Source organism: Eumetopias jubatus, unplaced genomic scaffold (genome assembly GCF_037043125.1).
Source record: "Eumetopias jubatus isolate StellerSeaLion01/CBP00866 unplaced genomic scaffold, mEumJub1_p1.0 scaffold_14, whole genome shotgun sequence".
Lineage (NCBI taxonomy): Eukaryota > Metazoa > Chordata > Mammalia > Carnivora > Otariidae > Eumetopias > Eumetopias jubatus.
The window spans coordinates 40,389,267-40,416,254 of record NW_028274820.1 but is presented as its reverse complement, the minus strand read 5'-3'; the positions used below and the strand labels follow the sequence as shown (position 1 = coordinate 40,416,254).

General features: G+C 38.5%; 1 protein-coding gene across 5 annotated transcripts in view; it reads right to left on the bottom strand.

The window, feature by feature from the left end:
- Positions 1-26,988, bottom strand: part of DYNC1I1 (dynein cytoplasmic 1 intermediate chain 1) — a 272,515-nt gene that overhangs the window by 233,378 nt on the left and 12,149 nt on the right. For 3 of the 5 annotated variants that reach the window (XM_088018701.1, XM_028118650.1, XM_028118678.1), the window contains exon 4: positions 15,304-15,363. The exons of the other annotated variants lie outside the window; for them this stretch is intronic. In XM_088018701.1, coding sequence (XP_087874827.1) covers positions 15,304-15,363 — 60 coding nt within the window. The remainder of the gene's footprint in view (positions 1-15,303; positions 15,364-26,988) is intronic. 5 annotated transcript variants of the gene reach the window in all.

Genomic DNA, 26,988 nt, shown 5'->3' with positions numbered 1-26,988 from the left:
GCTCTAATAGAATTTTAAATGTACTGAATTAAACATGTATCATGTTCTAAACAACCGTAAGAAAGCAATTCAATGTCACTTAAGAAATACAATAAGGCCTCTCAATATTTGGATTCACTCTGACCACATTTAACAAATCTAGAGAGAACCCGAATGGGAGAAGTCCTAGAGCAGCGGTTCCCAAAGTGTGGTCTCTGACCGTCAGCCACAGCATTGCTTGGGAACAGGTTAGAATGCAAATTCACAGGCCCCACCTGAAACCCATGGAACAGAAACTCTGGGGGCAGGGTCCAGTGATTCCTATGCTCACTAAAGCCTGAGTACCATTGAGTTAGAAATACTGGGTAACGTGTGGGAACACAGATGTCACTATTTAACCAGATTCACCTGGGGCTTCCCCAACCCGTAGCCAAATCCTAAAGGATGAGGTCTTAGTCCCACTGAAAAGAGAGGATGCCCCTGGACCAAGCTTGTAGAGAAAGCTCTATGAGATGGGCCAGGCACAAAGATGAACCAAGATGAGCGAGAGATAAGAGGCAGGCAAAGGAGACTGCAGTGTTCAACATATGAAGGTACTGGCGAGAGTCTGTCCTGGATCTAAAACCAACAAGTCAGGCAGGGGATGCGAGAGACCCTGGGCAAGGAACCACGATCCCTCACAAGCTAACCTGGTATAGTCCTGGGGTGACACGGGGCCCACGTGTCCCCATGGCGGGGGTGGGACTCCCCACTAAAAGTCCTGGAAGTTTCTTCTCCACCTGCCCCTGTCAACCTGCTGAACCAGCTGGCTGGGCAAAGCCATAATGCACCAAAATTGAAATATTTCTTCTAAAAAGAAAAACTGGGTGTTGATAAAGAATAAAAAGTGAAGCTATTTGAAGTTCGAGAAGGTCGTTTGCTGGCACTTGGGATGTAAAAGTTCCCAGTTCACCACAAGCACAGTCCGTTCTACCCAGGTTCTGCCCATTTGTCCTTGGGTTGGACATTCTGAATCCCCAGAAGAAAACTACTCCCTTCCCAGTATCTCTGGGCCCATTTCCCTTTCTGTTGCTGGTTCAGTTGAGATCTCCTGTCCGTCCAACCATAGCAAGGTTAGCGTGGCTTTGCTAATAAACTGCTTACAAAATTTCGTTATCCAAGAAAGATAAAACTCCAAGTGTGACCTGAGCATGGTCTATGATTTCTACCAAAGCTGCAGAGAGTCAAGGTTATACAGACTTACCCCCAAATCGAAGGATTCTGTCCTATCATTAACAGCATAAGAAACATGTACACAGACACTGGAATTCTCACAAATACATACTCTGTGGCTCCCATTTCAAAGATGAGTGAAAGTGGAAGAAAAACTTTACTGATATTTTTAAATGTGATTAAGACTTTAAACATTCTTTTTAATCGTGAAGAGAAAAAAATACTTGCAAAGAGTTATCTACCAAAAGAAGATACCCTGGTTTTGTGCCTATGTTCTGAAAAGGCATCCATTCTTTTCAAAGCCATGGACCCCAAAACTTTGGCTCCTAAAGCCATTGCACCTGCGACCTGAAAATATGGAGACAGTCACTGTTTTGTGCCTACATGTGGAGCGTTAAAGCACACCCATTAGATTTCAAAGAAATTACTATCTCGTTGCCTTTAAGAAAAAATAGAGAATAAAGAAAGAAATAAAGAATTTAAATGAGAAAATAATTTTGACAGGGCAAGGATCTGGTGGAGTGGTTATTGATGGCAAGGGGATCAGAGCCCTTTGATCAAAGACTGAAGATGAAGGGTATCTTAACTTTTTATTGAAATAAAATTCACATACTATAAAATTCCCCCCCTTTTTAAGTGTACAGTTTCGTGGGCTTTCATATATTTACTAAGATGTGTAACCATCACCACCATTTAAGTGTACAACTTTTTCTTTACCCCTGAAGAAATTCCATACCCACTGGCAGTCACTCCCCATTCCCTCTCCCCAGCCCTCAGCAGCTACTGACCTACCTTCTACCTTCATATAAATGCAATAATACAGGATGTGACCTTTTGTGCCTCGCTTCTTTCACAGAATAATGTTTTAAGATTCAGATAGCGTGTATCAATATATCATTCTTTTTTATTGATGGATAATATTCCACTGTGTGGATATACCATATTATATTTAATTCATTCAACTGTTGATGGACATTTGTATTGTTTCTACTTTGGGCTATTATAAAAAATGCTGCTATGAATATTTGTGTACAAGCTTTTATGTGTACATATGGTTTCAATTCTCCTGGAATTGGATTGAATTCTCTCAGAATTGACATATGCCTAGCAGTAGAATTGCAGGGTCAATATGGTAATTCTATGTTTCACTTTTTGAGGAACTGCCAGACCGTTTTCCAAAGTGGCTTCACTAAAGTTATAATCACTCGCAGTGTACAAGGGTTCCAATTTCTCCACATCTTTGCCTACCTTTATTATTAGTCTTTTTATTATAGCCATCCTAGTGAGTGTGAAGTGGTGTCTTGATGTGATTTCAATTTGCATTTTCCTGAGGGCTAATGACGTTGAGCATCTTTTCATGTGCTTATTTGCATTTGCATATTTTCTTTGGAGAAATGCCTATTCAAGATCTTTGCTCATTTTATTTTTTTAAAAAGATTTATTTATCTATTTGAGAGAGAGAGAGTGCATGCGTGGGGGGGAGGGAGAGGGGGAGAGAATCCCCAGGAGACTCCCTGCTTAGTGAGGAGCCCAACACAGGGCCTCAATCCCACAACCTGAGCCAAAATCAAGAGTCAGATGCTCAACCAGCTGAGCCACCCAGGTACCCCTATTTGCCCATTTGCCTTTTTGTTGGGTTGTCTTTTTGTAGTTGAGTTACAAGAGATTGTTTATATATTCTGGATACTAGGCTCATCAGATATATGATTTGCAAATATTTTCTCCCATTCTGTGGGCTGTTTTTTCACTTTCTCAATGATGTCTTTTAAAGTCAAAAGTTTTCAACTTCAGGGAAGTCTAATTTATTTATTTTTTTCATTAGCTGCTTGTACTTTTGGAGTCATAGCTAAGAAATCATTGCCCAACCCAAAGTCATGAAGATTTATCTCTCTCTTCCTCTAAGAGTTCTGTAGTTTTAGATTTTACATTTAGATTTTTGGTATGAGTTAATTTTATAGATGGTATGAAGTAGGGGTCCAACTTCATTTTTTTCTGCATGTGGATATCCAGTTGCCCATGCTTAATTTTTCTTAATATTCTGTAGCAAGATTGAGCAGGAGGGCAGGGAAAGGTTTTGTCATGAATATTAATCCATACTGATAGCCCCCTGGCCCCAAGCAGTAGCCAGATCTGACTGTAGAAGGATGGATTCAAGAGAGGGACTAAAAGCTTTCAATGGTTCATGAAAGCTCTCAGAGCACTTGAACCTTCTTCCATCACTGCTATGAGCATCATCAAATTCTTCCTGAATCAATTAGTTACAATACAACACATATTCTCTCTGATGTTCTAATTTCAAACCACAGTGAATTGTATATAACAAACTTGATGTTCCTGCCTTTCATATTCAGGATTAGTGGGAAAAATTGCATAAAGAGTGCTGTACTATCTCTAGTGGACTCATAAAGGAACCCAACAATATCAGAGAACTGGCTTCAGATAGCTAAGTGAGATGGCTGTCATGAGAATTTCACAGACACCATCAGCTAATTCTTAAAGATCTATTTATATCAGAGTGCACGACTCATTTTGTAATTCATCATCAATATTGGGAAGTAAAGCTGCAAGACAGAGCATAGTAGGATTTTTTTTTCTAATGTCACAATGCAAACGTCATACGAAGATACGGAAAAGCCAGAGTAAAAGTATACTTCAGGCACCTAAGAAACTCTACAAAGTTACAAACTGTGAATCACAAAAGGCTCTCAGTCATAATCTTGGAATAGCAATCTCAGAGTGTTCAGTGACTGGAAATCATAATGCTACATGTATATTGATTAGACCCAGTGGCAGGACAGGAGTGACAGTAGATAAGGTGGCAGTCAGAGCTTAGGTCAAAAGCCAGTACGTGGCCTCAAAAGCCAGGAAACCAAAAAGGGTCACAGCAATAATGAGAAGTCTGGAGCAGGGATGAGACTTGGAACTCATGCAGATCAAATCAGGAACAGATATTCTCAGAGACAAGGAGTTATTTAGCCAGATGACAAAGTAGGTCAAGGCTAAGGAATAAAAGAATGTCTTCACTGGACCCACACTCAGTCCTGCTGGGTTTTATTCCTGTTTATTTGCATGTGAGTATTTCATCCCCTGATACATTAATGGTGCTGCCAAAGAATTTTTCTAGTGTTGCTTCTAAGATTCCTTGAGGTTTCTCAAAGAAGATTTCCTAAGACAGCAAGAATGGTAATGGTTCCATTTTCTTCCTTGTCCAAACATCTTATGTGGGTATGTACAGTGTCTTTGACAACTAGCAAAGGAACTACTTCAGCCAACATCATTATCAGCAACCACAAACAATTTTCGAAGCATGGCACTATTCCACATCCTAACTTTACAGGCAGAAAAAGGAGTCGAACATATACACCAAAAGGCAAATAGGAATGAAAGGTAGACAATAGTAAGAGTCAACATGAGTGATTTATACAGTAAGTGGGACAGGGGAGTATAATGGGCAGGTTACTATGTGTTTCAATAAATAAAGGAAGTTTCAGTGAGACTGAAGGTCTGATGTGAGTCTTGAAAGACAGGCAGGACTTGGTCAAGTAGAAAGGAATGAGAAGGGTGACCTAGAGAGGTGGTCCCGGGCAAAGACCTGGAGACGGAATTCACATTTTATACCTGAGAGACCAGGTTTTCAGAATAGAAGTTTTAAGTTGAAGAGCAATGGAAGATTAATTTTAGAGAGGTACATTGAGACCAGACTCTTAGAGGGCTTAAAATCTTGAGCTAAAGAACTTGAACTTCAAGCTGTAGATAATGAGAAATTACTGAAAGTTACTGAGTAAGAAACTAACAGCTGCAGAGAAACATTAGTATAGCAACCATGTGAAGAATGGTGTGTCAATCTCTCTCTTTGACAAGTGAGTGGCCAGAGACTATGTGTGGGACCTGAGAAGCTGGGCATAAAGGAATTGAAAAATGATCTACAAGCAAAGGGTGGGTGGGTGGGTTCAGTAAACAGAGAATCCAGGCAAGCGTTAATTCATAGGAGGCAGCCAGAGACATGGTTATTGGATTTGTGACCAATGGTCTAACAAATGCGGGGACTTGGTCCAAGGTGGTTATGGCCCTGGGAACAGAAAGGACATGCTGTAGTTTGGTGACTCTGGAAAAGAATGAAGGGGGTAGGCCCTAGCAGTTTATGGGGGGTGAAGGAAAAAGAATCAATTGGTGATTCTTTCAAGGCCTCATGCCTTACGGGAGGAAAAGTGAGTGGTGTGACTATAAGACACAGGGGAATCCAGAGAAAGATAGGCTTTGGGGTTAAAAAGGAGTACTTAAGTGGATGAGTTTGTGGTGAAGCGTTCTCCAATTGAATGAGATATATGACCAAAGCTCAGAAAAGAAGACAAAACAGAAAATATGGCCTTGGGAGCCACCCAAAGAGAGCCATATGAGAAAACACTGCATCCACAGAAAGAATATAGGGAGCCAAGGGCACAGAAGCTCATGTAATATGAAAGAGGTTTAAAAAAATGATAAAGGTGAAGTGTGGATCACTACATCAAAAACTAATGATGTATTGCATTGTGATTAACATAATAAAATTTAAAAAATGATAAAGGTTAATTTGTTTTCCAAACACCGTACTGTAGTGCACTTAGGTGTTGACGTGTGACATCTCAAGGACTGATACCTAGGGTTGGGTGGGGACACCACATAAAGGAAAGGTGACAATGGGGCACCACCGAGTGGAAGTGACCCTGGCATTGCAGCTCCTCACTGCACTCCATTTATCACGCGGGTTCCAAGTGGGTGTTTTCCTCAAAGGACCGGGAAGCAACTTGATGGCTGACCTTTTCTGATTACTTCAAAAAAGATGACTTTCCATTTTCTACGTTCACATTTGAAAAATCATTTGAGGAGGTATTTATTTCGTTTCCATGATATTTACTTCTTACTGTGCAGAGATATTAGTTTGGCAGCTAAAGTATTTTTCCTGAACAGAAGCAAATGTCAAGTCTGGCTCAGTCAACAGGCATAGCCAAAGGGTTTGCCTTGAATTTCATAACACGAGTAAATCTTGCAAATTTCCAGGATGAGAGAGAAGTCAAAATAGTCATGGTTACAATTGAGCTTGGCTTTATCAGGGGAGGCTCGGCAGAACCTGTACAACAGAACCTATCAAGTGCCCACGTTACAAAGGAAGTTGAAAGTTCAGAATTATAAGGACAGAAAGTACAGAAGTATGTTTTCTCCAATATTACATAAAAAGACAATGATATAAAAATTTTATAGAAATGGCCTTTTATTGACTTAATATTCATGAGCAGCCCTCTGTAGAAGTTGCAATAGAAAGCTATAAAATTTTACAATTCTTTAAGTGACTTAGTACCAAAGTATAAGCACACACCCTTGCCAACTGGCTATATTCATTTTTCTGAAGTGGAATAAAAAAAGAATATAGTTTTATGAAAATCCTGCTGCTTCTGTGAAACAGAAAATATCCTATAATTTGCTTACTAAAGTTTCTTGAGAACATAGAACAAAGACTGTCAGATAGCAGGCAGCTTCTCAAGAAATGTTTGAGGACTGGATAAACAAGTAGCATACGAGGTAAGTACTTCTCCCTCTTTTGTGGCAAAATTGTAATTGGGTCTGTTAATCCAATTTAACCATTATCCTTTGATACACACACATTATAAGCTGCTGTTCTATATTTCATTTTCTGTAGAAAGTGTGATTAGGTGTTATTAAAAAGGCAGAGATTGTCCGTTTGCTCAAGAACATAGCCCACATTATTCTCAAGAAAATACTAGACATTTTTACGTGGAAAACCGTAAAAATTAATTCAAACCAGAGATCTAAACATAATATATAAGAACATTTGACAAAACTTGAAGAATAAGTATAAAGAAGGTTACTTCACCAAAGGCTAATGAGGTTACTACTGTTCTGTTAGGCAAGTGGAAATGATTTTAAAATGGGAAAAGTCCTCTAAAACTGGCTGGCTAGATTTTCTCAAACACCTACCACCATCCTGAAGAATATGTTTTTCTAGTGTCTTCATAGAGCTGGTTTAATTTCTATTCTTGACAGAGTGATCTATTTCACCACAGCAGTTTGGGATGGTGCCTGGTGGATTCAGAAGTAATACCCATCCTCTCTTGTAGCCGACAATAAAGAGAAAGTTGAGAAAAAGAAGAGGTCATCACCTTCTACCAATATCTCCCAAAGGTGGAAGGCATCCCTACGTTCCTCCTTCAAGGAAGTAGCAGCCAAATCCCTCACAGCTTCCAAATATTTTAAATTTTTTATTTGCTTCCAAATATTTTAAAAACTCCACCAAGAGTTTAATATACTATGACATGGAGGAAATATAATTGTGAGGCTTCAATAAAATCAGAAGGCACTAAACATTCCTGTATGTTAATTGGGTTTAATAGGTTTGAGTTAAGGGCCACAAAATACCATTATTTGCTCATTGATGTCTATTAATCATTGAGAATCTTTGCTTCTCTCCTAGCTCCACACCCCTTATGCTTACTCAGCACATCTCCCTAAAGACTGACAATCTCCTGGTGATATTTGTACTTATGTTTCCTTCATAAAACAACAAAAATACTTAAAATATAATCCCTCTCTCAAACTTCTCCATTACAACCCCAAATTTCACTTTCCAGCTTAAGATTTTTTTCTATTCTGTGATCTTTTAATTTATTCTTTTTATCCTATTATTTCATTCCCTACTTATATCATCTTAATTCACTTAATTTATTATAATAGTCTAAGAAAGCAAAGCATTTTGGGTGCTGTCATAAGAATTTGCCTGGTTAAAAAAAAAATGAGTCAAACTTATTTTCTCATTTTATTTGTAATTTTCTAGAAGCTTTTTTTCCTGAATGCCATAACATCTCCCTTATTTCTCTACATTGCCAAGTTGGAGTAACAGAAACCAGATTTACTCTCCACCTGAAACAACCAAAAAAAGGGGGGGGAGCAGTTTGAATGAAACAACAGTTTGTAAGCTACTAGAGGTCAGGAAAAAAGAACTGTGATATACGAGAGAGGGGAACCACAAGCTGAGTCCAGTAAGTGCCCCAGCTTACTGCATTGAGAGAATTCTCAGGCCATGTTGCAGGGAAGAAATCCAAGTGAAATCTAGCAGACTCCCTAAGTTGAGGAGACAGAGTGGAGAGTCTAGGGAGACCAAAGCAGCTAGAATTGACAGGACAAAATAACAGAAAGTAAAACTGCACAAAGAGAAAACTCCAAAGATCTTCTAAGCGTTGCCCTTGAGGATTCCGCTTAGTACTGATCCAGGGCAAATATGTGAGGAAACTATCTGAGTCCAAGGAAAAAACTACCTGAAAAAATTAAAGGTAACAGTTCTGGGCACTTGCACAGGAACAGGATTAGTGCCTGTTCCCTCCTACTAGGCTAGAAAACCTCAAGATTTATGGGTCATTGTGTAGAATGCACATAAGGGTCTTGCCTCAATAGCAGGAATTATTTAACCCTAGACTGAGCACTAATCCAGTCCCAACTAACAAATCTTAAAAGAAAGACTTGAAAGGATCAAACCATTTCCAAGTGAATTAACTGTATCTCAGAACCAAATCTCCAGAAGATTTATAGAAATTCAAATACATCCAATATCTAAAAAACTAATACTCACGATGTCTGACATCAACCAAAAATTAGCAGACCTGGAAAGAAGCAGGGGAAAAAAATGACTATAATGAAAAGATATTAAGTCAATCAACTGAAACTGACCCAGAACTAATACAGATGATGGACTAGCAAGCAAGGCTATCAAAACCGTTATTAAAACTGTATTTCAAGTGTTCAAAAATTAAATAGAAACATGTACGATTTTTTTAAAAGACCCAAATTGAACTTCTAGAAATGAAAATTACAACATAAGAAATTAAAAATTCTCTGAGTAGGCTTTATGGAATATAAGAAATTGCAAAACAAAAGACTAGTGAACACACACACACACACACACAATGGAAACAATCCAAAATAAAACACAGATAGAAAAGAAAGATAAGTATGGAGGAAGTTAACTGTAGGAAAATTTCAAGTTACCTAATATACATGTGATTTGAGTTCCCAGAGGAGCAGAAGGAACAGAAAAAAAGTAATTGAATATCTGACCATTATTTAATGGTCAGGTTTTTCAAAAAATTTGTTGAAAACTGTAAACCCAATGATCCAAAGAATCTCAGTGAACCCAAGCATATGAAACATGGAGAAAACTATACCAAGGTACATCATAATCAAATTACTCAAAATTAGTGAAAAAGAGAACATTGCAAAAGCAGCCAGAAAGAAAAAAACTGCTATATACAGAAGAATAAAAATAGGGGTGACAGCAAATTTCTAGTCAAAAACAATGCAAGACAGAAGACAATGAGACACCATTTCTGAAGTATTGAAAGAAAATCAACCTAGACTTCTATACTCAGTGAAAATATATTTCAACAAAAAAACATTATTTCAAAAACAAAAATACGTATTTCAAAAAAAAAAAAGCTATAAAATGCCTAATGGAAGAAATTCACTACAAGAAATGTTAAAGAATATCCACCAAGCAGAAGTAAAACTATGCAAGATGGAAGTATGGATCTACACAAAGGAATGAGAAACATCAGGAAAAGTATTTACTACATGGGTAAATATGTAAGATATTTTTTCTTATTATTTAAACCTCAGTGATAATTGGGTACTTAAAAATAAAAACAATGCATTTGAAAGTAGATTATGGTAAGTTAAAGATATACATTATAAACACTAAAGCAACCACTAAAATAATAAAGCAAACAGATATAGCTAATAAGCCAAGGAGTTAAAATGGAATCATAAAAAAACTTAATAATACAAAGGAAGCACCAAAAAAATAATAAAAGGAAAGAAAATTATATAGGACAAATCGAGAACAAATATCAATATTATAAAGATTTAAACCCAACCATATCAATAATTACATTAAATATAAATAGTGCAACTATCCCAATTAAAAGGCAGAGATTTTTAGAATAGATGAAAACACCCAATTATATGTTGCCTACAAGAAATGTACTTTAAATATAAAGAAATAAATAAAAGTAAGAGTTAAAAAGTTAAAAGGTGAAAAAAAAGTTGAAGGGTACAAAAAGATACACCATGCTAATGCTAGTCAAAAGAAAGTTAAAGTGGCTATATTAATGTCACACAAAGGAAATTTCAGAGCAAAACTTTATTACCAGGGACAAAGTTGTTCATTTCTTAATGATGAAGAGATTAATGTATCCCACACACTTTATTTTATTTTTTTATTTATTTGAGAGAGAGAATGAGAGAGAGAGAGAGAGCACATGAGAGGGGGGAGGGTCAGAGGGAGAAGCAGACTTCCTGCCGAGCAGGGAGCCCGATGCGGGACTCGATCCTGGGACTCCAGGATCATGACCTGAGCCAAAGGCAGTCGCTTAACCAACTGAGCCACCCAGGCGCCCGAGATTAATTTATCAAGAGAGACATAAGAATCCTAAACATTTATGCACCTAATACAAAACTTCAAAATACATGAAGCAAAAACTGACAGAATTGCAAGAAATAGAAAAGCCCAAAACTGTAGTTGGAAATTTCACCCCTCTAGTAATAATTGACAGAGCCAACAGACAGAACATTAGCAAAAGATATGTAAGACTGGAACAACATAATCAACCAACTTGACTGACATTCACAGAACATTTACGCAATAACAGCACAACATACACCTTTTTCAAGGGCACATAGGACATTTACTAAGACAGATCATACTATAAACATAAAGTAAGTCTGAACAAATTAAAAGGACACCAATAATACAAAAGTTCGCAGGGCACCTGGATGGCTCAGTAGGTCAAGTGGCCAGCTCTTGATTTTGGCTCAGGTCATGATCTCCGGGTCGTAAGCTTGAGCCCCACATCAGGATCCATGCTCAGCGCAGCCTGCTTCTCTCCTTCTCCCTCTCTCTCTGCCCCTCTCCCCCCTCCTCTCTCAAATAAGTAAATAAATAACTCTTTAAAAAAATATGTTCTCTAATCATGGTAGAATTGAATTAATCAGTAACAGAAAGACCCTAGAAAATCCCCAAACATGTGGAAACTAAATAACACACTTCCAAATAACTCACCAGGTGAAGACAAAATAAAAAGGGAAACTGGAAAGTATTATGAACTAAATGAAAATAACAAAAATAGATCAAAATTTGCAAGATGCCACTGAGTAGTACTTATGGGTAATTCTATAGCACTACCCACCTATATTAGAAATGAAGAAAGATGTCAAGTCAATGACCTCTGCTTCCACTTTAAGAAACTAAAGAAGGAAAATCATATTAAACTCAAAGTAAGCAGAAGAAATAATATCAGAGTAGAAATCAGTGAAATAGAAAATAGAAAAATGGAGAAAATCAATGAACCCAAATGCTGGTCCTATAAGAAGATCAATAAAATTGATAAACCTCTAGCCATACCAGAAGAAAAAGACTAAGACAAACTTTACCAATATCAAGAATGAGAAAGGTGACTATATCTATAGATTCTGCAGATATTTAGAAGATAATAAAGGAATGCATACACAGTTTTAGGCCAATAAATTTGTCAATGGAGATAAAATGGACATATTACTTCAAAGACACAAACTGCCAAATCTCACTCAGAAAAATACAGATCACCTCAACAGCTCCGTTAGTATTAAAGTTATTGAATTTGTATTTTCAAATATTCTCCCACAATAAAATCCCAAACTCAAATGGTTTCATAAGTGATTGTATTCTACCACCTCTTTGAAGGAATACCTGAATATTGAAATTATGTCACCAAAAGCATGACCCATAAAAGAACAAATTTGTAAACTGGAATTTGTCAAAATGAAACAGGTTTGTTTTCTTAAAGACGCAGTTAAAAGAATGAAAAAGACAAGTCACAAATGGGGAGAAAATATTTACAAACTATATATCGGATAAAGGATTGTATCCCAAATATGTAGAGAAGTGATGTATTTTATGTTGGTTAATTGAATGTAAATCAAGAAAAAATAAATTTAAAAAGTATGTAAAGAACTCCCAAAACTCCATAAGGAGAAAACAAACAACCCAATTCATAAACAATAAGGGCAAAAAATTTAAGCAGACATTTCATCAGAGAAGATATTTAGGTGGCAAATAAGCACATAAAGAGATTTGCAACAACATTACGTCACTAGGGAAATGCAAATTAAAACCACAATGAGATACCACTACACTCCTTTAATAGCGGTTAAAAAAATAATTTAAAAAAATCCAAATCAAATGTCATCAAGAATGGGGAGGGACTGAAGATCTCATGCACTGCTGGTGAGAATGTATAATGCTAAAACCACTCTGAAAATACCTTGACCGTCTCTTCAGTGCACATCCACTATACGATTCAGCCATTCAATTTGGCAATATTTACCCCAAAGAAATAAGTATACGTCTGTAATATGATTTGTACATGAATGTTCATCAGTTTTATTTGTAATGGGCAGAAAACCTGGAAACAACCCAAATATACATCAAAAAGTGACTGGATGAACAAACTGGCATGTCCATCTGATAAACTACTCAGCAGTAACAAGGAATGAACTACTGATACATACCTCACAGGAACGAATCTCAAATTAGTTATTCTGGTGAAAGAAGTCAGTCAGAAGAGTACCCACCACATGGTTTCATTTATTCTACATTCCAGGAAATGTAAATGAATGTATAGTGACAAAAAGCAGATCAGCTGTTCTGGGGATGGGGAGAAGCAGTAGAAGGATCACAAGGGCGTGTGAGGAAACGTACCGGGATGATGAATATGTTTATTATCTTGGCTGTGATGATGGTTTCATAAATTTGTACACATGTTAAAACATCAATTTGAATACTTTAAATGTGTGCAGTTTTTTGTCAATTATACTTCAATAAAGTTGTTTTATAAAATGTCAATTATATTTCAATTAAAAAAAAATCAGGTGACAGAGCAAGCTATGGGCTATGATCAACCCCATGCCAAGAATCAATAAGAGGAAATACCATTATCTCTAGAAAAATCGTGTTGTCTGAGGTATAGTTCATCAAACTGTGTATGAGGGGAAGACAGCCTTGCACGTAAGGACTATCAGAAAAGGGAAATTTCCATTAATCAGTATTTAAAATTGTAACCTAGCTAAAATAATCTCCTCCCTCAAATATTCTCTGCAAGAGAATATTTGGAATGGCATATACAATACATACACAGAACATCTCCCCACTTCCCCCGCTCCTCCATCCCCAGGTACAAGGAAGACCCCATGAATATCAAGTGACAAAAGAAAGTGAGGAATCATCCTTCCCTCAAATATCCTTACAAGCGCTCTACAATCAACTACTCTGTGAACAGAACATCTCATCTCATCTCTCATCTTTCTCTGACTCACTGGGCCTGCTCCGAAGTAAAATGTGGCAGGCAAGGTGGGAGCCACAGATATGCCACCTCCCCAGAACAAGTCACAAGTTTTAATCTGCATAGTCAACTGAATTTTAGCTTGGAAAACACATATAAATGGGAAATCTCCCAACTGTTCTACATCAGCAAGTGTAATTTAGCAAGGCCACAATCTGTCTAAAAATCTGTTAAGTGCATAGGCTAGAGTCTCTGCCAGTTCCATCCTCCATTTTTTTTAAACACAATGAAATATTGAAGGACTACACTCTGAAAGTCCCCTGAATTGTAACATACTATATGTTCATGTTTCTCTGCTTGATTTAAGCTGTATTTCTTGGTTATTCAAATACTAAAATTTGAAATATGACATACAATGAACTACAAAACTAAATAGCCAAGAATTTAGTGATGTCGGAAGAGTGTTCTTAGTTACCTGAAGCATTAGAGTACTTCCTTAGTTTAGCAGTGTTGTGAGTCTGCTGAGAACTCTTGCATACACAAAGGGCCAAGGGTAGATGACACTTAACCTAACACCCAGACCGCCCTCCAACCTCTGTGTCCACCTACAGTAGGCACTGACATTGATAGAAATCCACAGATACATGCCCAGGAATCTCAGGAATTCAAAATAAATGATAACTAAATAAACAAATAAATTCCCACTTTGAGATGTGTTGGCTTATATTTAGGAAGAAAAAAATAATAATTTTGTAAAATACTGTAATAAAATGTGCCATTCACATATGGAGGTACCTGGTGGCATACTGGCAAATGTCTCTTAATGGGTGTGAAGGCAAGGGAGCAAGCCTCTGGTTTGTCGCATTTGCCAGTTTTTATGGTGTAAATACTTCCACCAGAGCTGATTTCAAGTGGATTTCACTGAATGCAAAGTTGGGAAGAGACGCACACAGAGCACACAGACCGGCTCTCCTGAGCTTGGGCATAAGCTGATACAAACAGCCCACTGCAAAGATCTCATGCACCACTACGGCTAAGTACAATCTTACAAGAGGAATAAAACTCTTGTTTCTAGGCCTGTGTGTTTTATTCTTTGGGGGCGAATTTTCCATTCTGAAGCAATCTTTTAACCTGTAATGGTACATTTCCATCAGGAAACAAAAAGATCTTTACAATGTAGGAGACACCATCCATCATCGAAATATTTGAGATTTCTTAACACTGAGAAGTGCAACAAATTTGCTTTTTCTTTAAACAGGAATCTTTACATGTTCAAACTTAGTTCAAATCAAATGCTTCTTGCTGAGTCCCCAAAAAAGTGAAAAGGAAAGGAAACAAACAAGACAGAACATTTTAATACCAATTTTAGACAAAAATTAACCTAAGCAACTTGTTAATAGAGGCGAAGGATGGTTAGGATCTAGTCAAGCGTACCTCCCACCACAGAATGCGAGTTCCGCACCTTGAAGCACAGGTGTGGGTGGGTGTATGTTTGTATTTTGGTTTTAGGGGAGTGTCGTTTTACAATAATAGGAATTTAGAAGGAGAAATCAAAAGCCACTTTTTGTGGTGCTTTCCACAAAGAGAGACTTTCTTCAAGGCTTCCCTTTATAAGGAAAACTAACAGAAGGAAATAAAGTTATCAAACTGGAAGTTCAACGAAAGGGGGGAAAGCGTGAGCAACAACAGCTCCAGCATTTCAACACAAGTGTAGCAAAGAAATAAAAGGAGTAACAAAAGAGCAGACATATACCCAAGTTCTGAGTCTGACTGCAGCTGGAGCACTGAGGGGTCTGTGTCCCACTGCAGGGTCCTAATCGTGCAGCACAAAGGAAAAAGAACACAGAGAATTAACAAAAGGGGAGGAAAACAAACCAAACCAAACCATGTCATTCATCAAGGCAATGGCATATACAATACATACACAGAACATCTCCCCACTTCCCCCGCTCCTCCATCCCCAGGTGCAAGGAAGACCCCATGAATATCAAGTGACAAAAGAAAGTGAGGAATCATCCTTCCCTTTGAACATCTGTTTCATAATGGAAGCTACGGTTGTTTTCATGGAAGGAAGCCTAGAGCTAAATACTCAAACTCTACACACCTCCTTGCCCCCTCCTTTCTTGTTTCGTTCTGTTTTCTACTCAAGCCTGATTGATTTGAGCATGTAAACTGGTTCATGTTTCTCTGAAAACCCAGAGCCCATCCACCCCAGAGCACCAAACATCTCTCATGGGGTGAAGAGAACCAAAGGCAAGGCTGCAAATGGGTGAGAGCAAGACCATCTGGTGGGGGAGGTGGGGCCAGGTGGAGCCTGCCTTCAGGGTCTGCTGAACTTCTGGCTTCCACAAGTCAGTTACTGCAAGAACAATGCCTGGATTTTGAGGCTCATGAGTATTTTGTTTTTTATTTATATCTTACACTGAGATGATCACCGATAATATCATTTGTCTCTAAGATGCCAGGGATATCTTACATCTTTTAAATATTTCACAAGAGACAGCACAAAGTATCAGCAGTTACCAAGGCATTCAGTTTTCCTTGTTATTTCTCCTTCAAAATAAAAGGGGATAAAGAAGCTCTTCTATAAACAGAGTGCATACAAGAACCTTTCTTAAGCCCCATCCCTTTTGCTTCAACTAAGTGTGGCCCACAGGCCAGGATCAACAGCATCTCTTGGAATGTGTTGGGACTGTAGGCTGCAGTCTCATCCCCAGACTAACTCCACACGATGGTTTACTAAGGTCCCAGGCCATTTGCAGGCACCTCCAAGTTTGAGAAGGCCTCCTCAGTTTCCTTGTCTGTATAGACTTACCGTGGCTTATGAGACAATTTAATTTTAGGCTGACCTGGCCTGTGGCTGTTTTCCAAACTTACGTTTAACCATTGTTCTCCTCCCTCACTGTGTTCTGTTTGATGTTCTGCCCCCTAAGAGCTGTGTGTCTTCACTCAAATGTCATCTGCTCAGAGAGGGTTTTCTTACCTCACTACGTTGTAGCACTTCCTTCATCCCCTTCCCTTACACCACTTTCCTTTCTTCATAATACCTATGTTTTTTTTATTATAAATCCATTTATGTACTACTGTCTGCTGTTTGGTCCAGATTTGAGACCCCATAATGGCGGGGGGGGGGGGGAGCTAGATCACAGAGATACATCTAGAAAAGTACCTGCCATCCACGTTTGTATAATACAGTAGTCGTTAAATGCGTGAATGAATGGATGGATGATCTTTCTCTGGTTTTCTACAAGGATAACATGCAATTATACCCATAAAGCTCCAAGTAATTATTTGATAAACAGTAGCTTTTCTTCTTACTACTACATTCACCATATGTACTATCAATATTTCTCTGAGTCAAACCCTACCCGTGTGATCCCATACAAGCTCCTCTTCCAAAGGCGGCAGAATGCAGAGTCACGGCCCTTACCACTCTGGTTGTGCTCTTGCCCTCTTACGAACGTTCCGAAACATGACAACTAAAGTCCAATGAGAACACTAATCTGCCGCCGTTCCTTAGACCAGTGCTTCTCAAATTCCAGTGCACATACACATACTTGGGAATACCGTTGAAATGCAGATTCTGGTTTAGTAGGTCTGTGACATTTCTCACAGGCTCCCAGGGATACAGATGTTGCCAGCCTGCAGACCGCACTTTGAGGAGCAACGTCTTGACTTAGATCAGTGGTTTTCAAACTCTGACAAGGATCAGAATGATGTGAAGGGCTTACTAAAATACAGAATGCTGGTCTCCAACCCCAGAAATTCTGATTCAGTAGGTCGAGGGTGGGCCCTGAGAATTTGTACTCTGACAAGTTTCCAGCTAAGGCTTCTAGCTGACCCTGGAGCCACGTTTACAGAATGACTGGGCCAGACCAGTGCTTTCATTAGTCAGCAGGCAGACAGCATCACTGATCCTCAAATATGTCAGCCTCTAAACCTGTGATTAACTTGAGCCTGGCTTAAGGCCCAGGCTCCTTTCAGACCAGTTACATCAGAAGGTGCAGAGTGAGACCCAAGCATCTGTATTTCGGAAAACTCTCCAGGTGATTCTAATGTGCAGCTAAGGGTGAGAACCCCTGCTCCAGACTCTTTCTCTGCTCAAGGAAAGCAGGCCTTCCAGGTTCTGGATGCTGATTCCTTCACCTTGTTGGTGAATGTAATGGTTGTAAATGGTGGAAGTAACAGAATCCATTACAGCGATTCACAGCCACTGTTTACAGGTCTCTGGGGATCAAACCTTTTATCTTTAAGGGCATCTCTTTGGCTACAGACAGAACAGCAGCCTCTGGCTCTGGCTGGCTGTGAGAAGCATTCCCCTGTAAAGGTTGGGATCAGCTACTTTGCCCTCAATTTGCCTGGAGGTTTCTGACAGGATGACCTTTTTTTGACCTTTTCCATTTCTCCCAGGCAGGTGAAGAATGCAGCAGCTCCCAGGTGGTCTGGCTTTGTCCTGTTACTTATTGGACAGCTCATCTGAACTCACTGTATCCTTAAGAAGTGAAAATGATGATTCCATCAGAATCACTCACTTAAGGAGTCGACAGCTCAGCAGTCTAGAGTTTGCATGTACTCGGGCAGAACAACAAAGGTGGTCTCTGTAACTAACCCACCACAGTCCTGCCCCCACCAAGTCACACACACATTATTCAGTAAAAGAAATCATAGTCATCGTCAATAATGAGCAGTGAGGCAAGGAGTCAAGCCAAGTACGCAATCAAGTGTGCTAGTTTTATTTTCTTCTCATTTTTCCCATTGTTATCTGTGGGGTGGTTAGGCTTGCACAGAATGCACTTTTTCTTTGAAAAAGAACTTAAAGCCAATACTTTAAATGGGCAAAGGTTGTTTTTCTCTCCAAGGGTCGCCTAGAAATGTGTATTAAATGTTTGCTGAATTCCTTCTGTGCAAGCTTGCAGAGAAACTTCTCCGTAGGGGGCAGGACCTTGGAGAGGGACCACACCTGTTCCTGGAAGTGAGAGGGGTGTGTTTTGGGTGTGGCTCCACTGTGTGTCCTGAGGAAGGTCTCTGACCTCAGCAAAGTGAAGATGCCAGCCTAGGGACCCTTTAAAGCTTTTTTTCTGCCTGATATTTGAAAACATCAGATGATGATGAAGCTGCCTTTCAGTTCTCTTTTCTCCAACTGGTATACTTTTATAACCGATCGACATACACCTTACTTCCTGACCATCTTAATATCAAGCTAGTGTATCACTGAAAATAAAACGATGGTTTCCCCTACAGCTTCCTGGGCAGTTTGAAATCTTGCCAGGTGGCTTATTTTTTTAAATGAAAGAAGTAGTGAAATTGAAATTGTAAGTGAAAAAACATATGTGAGCATCATATACTCCCAAAAAATATTTTCATATAAAAATCACCCTATTTACCATAGTAATTAATTCTCGTTTTGAGTCATTTTTGGAATGGATCAATCAGTGCATGCAGAGAGAGAATATTCTTGACAAGAGCATTCATTTACTTATTCAATAAATATCTATTAAAGGCCTGATAGGTAAAATACTGTGATAGAGGATGAAAAGAATTCTCAAGGAACTTACAACTCTTATCGAGAGATAAAACATGTATAAATAGTTTAGTAGAACCAGGCAGAAAGTAAAACATGCCATATGAGTGGCACCAAAGGTGTGCTGTGGGGCATGGGACTCGCGCTTAAGGATCTTGCATTTTAGTGAAGTAATGAGATGTATGAATATTTATACCTAATGATATACTGATAACCTATACAAAAAAAAAAAAAAGGTAATAGTTGTCATTACTCGCACAGGGCCTGGCACGGTTTAAAGCTTCAATAAATGTTAGCCGAAAAAATAAATAAATGCCATGAGAAAGATGAATAATAATGATAGCTATAGTTTCCTTTCAATGAGTGTTTAACTCTGTGCCAGCCAGCCACGCCTTGTACTGTACTTTCATTATTCTCTCAAGCAAGAGCAGGGAAACCCCCTTCCTCTGAAAAGATCAGAGATTCCATGCAACCTGGTTTTGGAGGGACGGGGAGAGGATTTGGACATAACAAACTCATTTTCATCAGTGCCCGGTTTGTTGGACTTCAGCCACTGAGTTGGTTTACTGGATCTAATGAGAGTCTATTATATTTTAGATGTCAATTTACCAGCTTATCATGAGACTAACAACTTCCAGGAAGAGCAATTATACATGCCCGGTAGAGTCTTCTCTCCTTGAAGGTCAGCTTCCCGGGAAGCCAGATGACCAGCAGGGTCTTTGGGATTGGAGAAAGTGCAGCTCAATGTTTTACTCCTACAACTTCTCCCTGCCTTATCCCCCAGCATGTCTGCCTCTTTCCACAAGACCAGACACAGCCCCGCACTGTCAGAATCTTCCTTTTCCCCCATTACTGGGATGCCCAACAAAACCCTTTCTGATTGATGTCATCTTTCTTTAACTATGTCAGTTAGATTTTGTCTGCTGTTCCTACATGGAAAATCATCCTGGTGTTACTTGTTTGCTTATTTTTAAGAGCTGCATTTGTCTGTACTCAACAGTTTTAGGTTATTTCTTAGAAGTTAACTCTCTGACGATCTAGGGGAGGATTTCTGATCTTGCATAGGGAAACTGCTGTTCGAACAGATCTTGAATAACCCGATAATTCTCTATCTATTCTGGATTAAGGAGCACTGTCATGGTTGTATGGTCCCACAGTTGGGCTGACAGTTCTGGAGGTTTCCCAACCTTGTTTCAAAATACTAGATACAGAAGCTTCCCACACCATGGAAAACAATCATTCACTCGTATGACCCTACATATGCCAGACAATCTAGCCTCTGGCATCTCATCTAGAAAGGCCTACCATGTAACATTTAGTTTATAATTTGGGAGACAATGTGTTTTTCATTACTTTTTTTTTTTTTAAATAGACAAAATATCAAAATTCTTCAAATTAGCAGTGACCTAGTCAGAGACTAACTGAACTTTAAGTTTCTACCAATTCATCATTAACTTCTTATAAAATTCTCCCTCCCTTGGTCCAGTTTTATTTGCTCAGTTTCACTTTATTAGATAGAAGTAAACATTCAAAACCAAACCAAAAACAACAATCCCTGGCCATGTGTTCAGAGTATAACTTAGGAGTGAAAGGCATGAAGTCTGTGTTGCATATACCTTGCCCCCTGATGAGTGTTTAACTTCTCCCTCTTCAGCTGTTACCAACAGTAAGTTGCTAGTTTCCATTCTTCTTTCCATCTTCATTAAACCTCTGAGTAGAAAGCCCTGAAATTCTTTCCTAAAGAGTGTCTTTGCCTTGACTTTTCTTTGGTTATAAGAAAGTGATGTCTGATAAATATTTGGAAGGCAGTAGTTAAGAACTCTGTCATTTGTCACGCTAACACTCCACTCACATACACTGCTGGTGGCATTTAAAATCAGTATAGTTATTTTGGAAAGCAATATGTCAGTGTGCAGCAAGAACCATTAACACAGAATTGTTCCTGGACTGGTTTTACTTCCAGAAATTCAACCTATGGAAACAAAACATCACAAGCAATGATAATAACAAAAGTGAAGGTGATTATGGTGGTGGTGGTAGTGATGGTGGTGATGGTGATGATGGTGATGATGGTGATGATGATGATGATGAGAGCCTCTAGGTCATTAAATCCCATGGCCATAAACCAAGCATTTCCCAATGAGGGTCACTCCTTCCCTCACCTCTGTACTCTAACCCTAGGTGACTCCACAGATGTCTATTTTTTGGAAAAAACAACCACAAAGTCCTCATCACCACTGAGCTCCAAGTCTGCTTTTTCATATGCCTTTTGGACATACCCATCTGCACACCAGAGCCATTTTACCCTTCTCATATGTCTTTTGCTTCCTTTTCCACCCCACAACACTAGTTTAGACCTTCAGGCCTTTACATCAGACCAATAGTCCCCCATTAGTCCTTAGACCTTGAAAGCATTCTAAAATTAGCGTCCCAGACCTCACCTAGGCCTGTGGTTTAGGTACCTGTGTTTGTAACAAGTTCCCCAGTGAATTCAGTAACCAGCCACCAGGTATGGGAGCCAGGGATTGCAATTATCACAAAGGCCATCCTAGTCTCAGACTCAGCTCTTTCTCTACAGCCTCCTTCACATGCATGCATTCTACCTCCCATACCTCCCAAGCCTTTTCCTTTGTGTACAACTTTCCCATCATCTGGAATGCTCTTTCTTCCAATTCCACTTGCCCAAAGCATATGCATTCTTTAAGGCCCAGCTCAAATGTCACGCTCTTGAGACATATTTGTCCTCAATAACCTCATTCAGAAATAACTCGTCTCTCTCTGGGACAGGAATAGAGAAATACTTGGGCCTCTTATTCTGTAGTTCTCTATGCTAATCTACAGTCCAAAACCTGGACTGAACACCAAATCTGAGGATGACCTATAGGAAGTAATGAGCACCGTTACAAAGCCCAAAGACCTCAGCATCAAGCCAAACACACTGCTGGGCCCACTCTGACTTTTTGCCCTGAGTCCAGTAACTGGATTTCTGCCTTGGTTCCGTGACAAAATCCCTGCCTTATACCTAAGTCCTATAACCACTGCTGGGAATTCTCCTTCAGCAAAGTCCACCTTCGGGCAACTTGACCAGCAACCTTGAGCTATCCTCCTTTTAGCTCTGTCTTCAACCTCTACTCATCCTGCACCCCTCCCACTCAATGTTTTATAAGCTGTGCACGTGCGTGCGCGCGCGCACACACACACACACACGTCAATAAATATTTACCAAGTACCTAATATGTGTCAAGGCTCTACGTAGGGTAGTAATGAACCAGAACCACTTGTCCCAAATGAATATACTACAAATTAATTACACATGATTTGGGAATAATGGTTTATGACATTATTGCTCATCTCTATGAGTACAAATATTTGAGAGCTGTAATTACATAGCAACATTTCCTTAGATGGTTTCAAATTAAATCTGTCAATTTACTGGAAGCAGGCCCTTTAGAAGTGAGAAGAATTCCTTATCTTTATATTCCTTGCAGGTCTAACATTTACTGTGTCTTTCACACAATAAATCCTCAACTATTTAGTGAGTGGATAAATGAAGAAACAAAGGAATGTTCTTTAGTTGCCGTTTCTGCTGATGAGCATGAAGGCTGAGGGCAAGCTGATTCCCAAAGAAACAGTTTTTACTTTCATTTTACTAAAAAATGAGAGAATCAATCGGGGAATGCCTGGCCTAAAACCCTTCATCTCCCCCAACCTGAGATTTGTGCTGAGAAGAAAGTCCAGCCATCTTCTCTATGAAATGAGCTCAGCAACTTTATTTCATCCTTAAAGCAACCACACTGACACTCAGCTCCTCACATTCTTTCCTCTCTCTCTAAGGTGGAGAGACAGCTTGAGGGCCGAATACCAAACTTCCAGAATCCCAGGGTCTCTGAACACTGGTTCCATGTGTCTTCTCCATCAACCAAGTCACTAGTGACTAATCAGATAAAGAAAACAGTTTGGGCCCGTGTGAGCAGAATGCCAAACAGAAAGTCTCCAGTCGGTGTTACCTCCAAACCCTTATGTTCCTAAGTGCCATTTCCAAAGGTAATCCACTGACTAATAAGGACATTTAAAAATCTGTCCTATCAATCTGTCACTGTCATTTACATGATGTCAATTAATTAAGGATGGCGTTTAAATAACAAGCTAATATTTTACTTCCAAACCTCAATTACTTCCTTACTTAGGACGGGCAATGATGATGATAAAGATCTTCTGATGTCAGAAATAAAACTAGAATAGTGCCATACTTATATTGGGGTCTTTAAAAAAATTTTTCTTAATTTACTGTGTGGGAATCTTCCCGCTGTTGAGTAACATCTGAGCCCTAACATGGAGCTCCACGACCAGCCACGCTAAGCCGTGCACGAACACTATCTGAACTGGAGCCAAAGAGAAACCTAAGACTTCCCATCATAGAGGACATGTTTTCCCCAAATCTTTCCCAGAGGATCTGCTGTCAAGCAAGCAGTTTTTCTACAAGAAGGCTCAGCAACCCCTTGTTTATTGGGTCACTGTAGCCATATGCAGATACTTTTACAGTTAACCCTCCTGAAGACAGATGAATAAGATATCAAAAATGTTCAATCAGTTAATGAGCTACAACAGAAAGAAAATCCTATAGTGTGCCTTTTAATCTAATTTCCAAGGAGACTATTAACCAGCCTTGTAATCTGTGATATTGGTCTCCCTGAAGGGCAATTAACCGGTGGCAATCTATCAATTTCTCTTTACATAATGATAATTTTTTAAAAATTTGTATATACAAAATTTCATGGGCTTATTAAATGACCTCCAAGGTTTTACATTATGTTATTGTACTTTTTCACCTTTCCCAAAACCTTAATATCTTCCCTTTAGCCTCTGATTCATCAGAGCTCCTTAAAAGATGGTGATGTTTTCACCAAAAATGGATCAAAAATCCTTCGGGGCTTATGTGGTGCAAGAGAACCCTATGAAATCCAATTGTGGATAAAAATGAAAGTCCTGAGGGTTTTATGTTGGGCATTAAGCTGGTGTTGTCTCTTAGTACATTTTCCTCTCTTGAAATCACGGAGAAAAGAAAGCAATAACCAGGTGCTGCCCACAGAGCTTGACTACAAACAAATTATTCTAATTTCCTTAAGTGTTAATGAGAAGGTAGATCAGGGAAAGACAGAGTTTATCAAATATCTAAATTTTACCAAAGTATCCTGTCAACATGAAATTTAATATTTACTATATAGAAGCCTAACGTTTAAATTGAACAGCACAGGGTCTGTGGATATCTGCTCCTCGGTCCTGAATTCTAATGTGGAGTGCACAGGAGGCGGAAAGCCTGAATGACCTTGGTTCCTTTGTTTTCCCATTAAGTGCTTCACAAGACATTTCTGCTGCTGCTACTACACTGAGGACCCCTTGGGAGGGGCCTTACCTCCCTAGAGAAAATCTGTGGATATAAGAGTTTTGGTTAATAGATACTGATCGCTGGGAGGATCGGGGATCTATTTTAAATACCATAGGATTATGTGGGGAGCAATTGGGGAAAGCTGAAAATAGTGTAGACATTAAGATTAAAATGTATTGAAATGGAAAAACGACACTTGATTAGAAAAGCAAGTTCAACAGCTTGTATAATGACATCATTTATCATATATACAATGACATATACATTGTGTGAAGGAATACAGACTAAGGTGTTAAGAGTGTTAACCACTGGTCGCAGGAATATGATTTTTCTCTAGTTTTTGCTTGTCCATATGTTCTAATTGTATAAAATGCACTGATGTTGTTTCCATAATAATAAGAGATTAAAAATAAAATGTGAGGGGAATTTGAATGTCCTAATTAGAAAGTAGAACTTAGTAAGGTGTTAAGACCAGATGGTCAAAAAAGAAGATAGAAATTACTTCTGTTACTACCCTCATCCCCCATGCTACTTCTCACCACGGACAAACATCAGTAACCTCCCCTTCTGACTATTTGTTAAAGATGTTACGGGATGGGTGCTCCTATTGTAACAGTAGATTGTACAATATGTTATCAAATTAACACATGCTTTATTTTTTAAATCGTTTTGAATATTTTCTTCATTGAATCAGGTTTGGGACAGGGTGTTGCCTCCACACTGGTGGCCTGGTGAAGGTCAACACACTTTCCCTGATTTGTGCAGGCTAGTACGGCCTCCAATTTAGCTTTATCACTGAGAAGCCTAAGGAATCTTGGCTAAACATGAGAAGGGCCCTAGTGCAAAGCCCTCGGTGAGTCATTCATGGGAATGAGAAGAATAAATGTGGGCGAATGATTATTATCACCTAGATAATCGTTTCTGGTGCAATATATGAAGGTTAGGCATTAAGAGTTGGGCAACCCAGAAAGTGGTCTCCAGGGACACGGACTACAATCTGTCCCTGGCCTTGTCATGTTCAACATTTTCACATAATTACTTGGATGAAGATAGAGCATTATTAAACTTGAAAATGACACCAACATATTTTATGAGAGAATCTAAAAAAAGATCTCTTTCCATTGGAAAAATGTGACTAATAAATTGTGGAAAAAAAAACCAACAATAAGAGCTAAAACTCACATATAGTTAATATACCCCAGATTCTTTTCTAAGTGTTTACAGATCTTAATTTATTTAATCCTAATAATAATCTTTTGGGGTAAGTCATGTATATCACTTATATCAATTGTGTCAGAGATCATGTAGGGTAGTGGTATAGATTGTGAAAATTTCTATCAGTCTGTCTAGGTTAAAACCTAGCACTGTAGCTATATTCTGTGTGAACTTCAAAAATCACTCGTTTTCTCTGTGCCACAGTGTTCTCATCTGTAAAAACTAGGATAATAATTGATTCATTCAACCAACATTTATCAAAAACTCACTATATGAATACAATCTCAAATATCACTTACTCCCTGACCTCAAGAAACTTGCCATCTCCTAAGGAAGAGAGGTATGTATTCAACTAAACATAAGTCATTCTTCTTTAAGAGGCTATACAGTATTGAACGCTTCACTCTTGTGTATAAGAGATGTAGGCTGTTGGTCTCAGATTAATATTTCTAATCATTTTGAGAAAAAATATTTTTATTCTTAATATTTTTAAAAGTTTTAAAATATGGAAATAGGTATTTAAATTTCTCAAGTATCATTTAACTATATACTACAATGATCACTTTTCCTTTTTGGACCTTTTTTATATGCTGAATTACAGTAACACCTTTTCCTATACTAAAATATCCTTGAATTTTTTAATCAATCCTAAACAATCATAGCATAGTACCTTCTTAATATTGTGTTGGATTTCAGTTGCATATAGTATATTCAGGATTTTTAAATCTATGTTTATAAGTAAAACTAGGCTTTCAAATGTTTTATTAATAAAATTGATTTTTTATATCTAATTAACTGAGCAATGATTAATTGCTTCTACCAAAATTAAGAGAAAGAGACAAATGCCACAAATGTAAGTTGTAAATGAGAAGCAGGCGATGGCAACAGAAGCAGAAATTGCAAAACAAATTGTGACTCTATAAGTTAAAATTAAATCACACTAGTATAATTGAAAAATGATTATATAGTTCTACTTTCTATTCACTTTAAAACATTAACTCAACTGCTCTTAAAAATCAATAAAAGGAATTTTTGTTGTACTTGATTTTGTTAAAGCCCTGTTTTAACCTTTTTAGTATAACAGGGTATATTAAGTGTGCCAATTTGCAAATTAACCACTCACGGGGGTTGCATAAGAAATGTTTGTCAATTCTGGCTCTGTACAGAAAATTTTACTTTTGGTTTGAGATTCTAGCACATGGATGACAGAATGTATGTGCACCTTTTCGTAGGACCAGATGTGTTCATTTGATTTCTGAGTTATCTTCTGAAAGATTTTCCACTTTTCAAAGAGCCCAAATTCCTACATCGGCAAA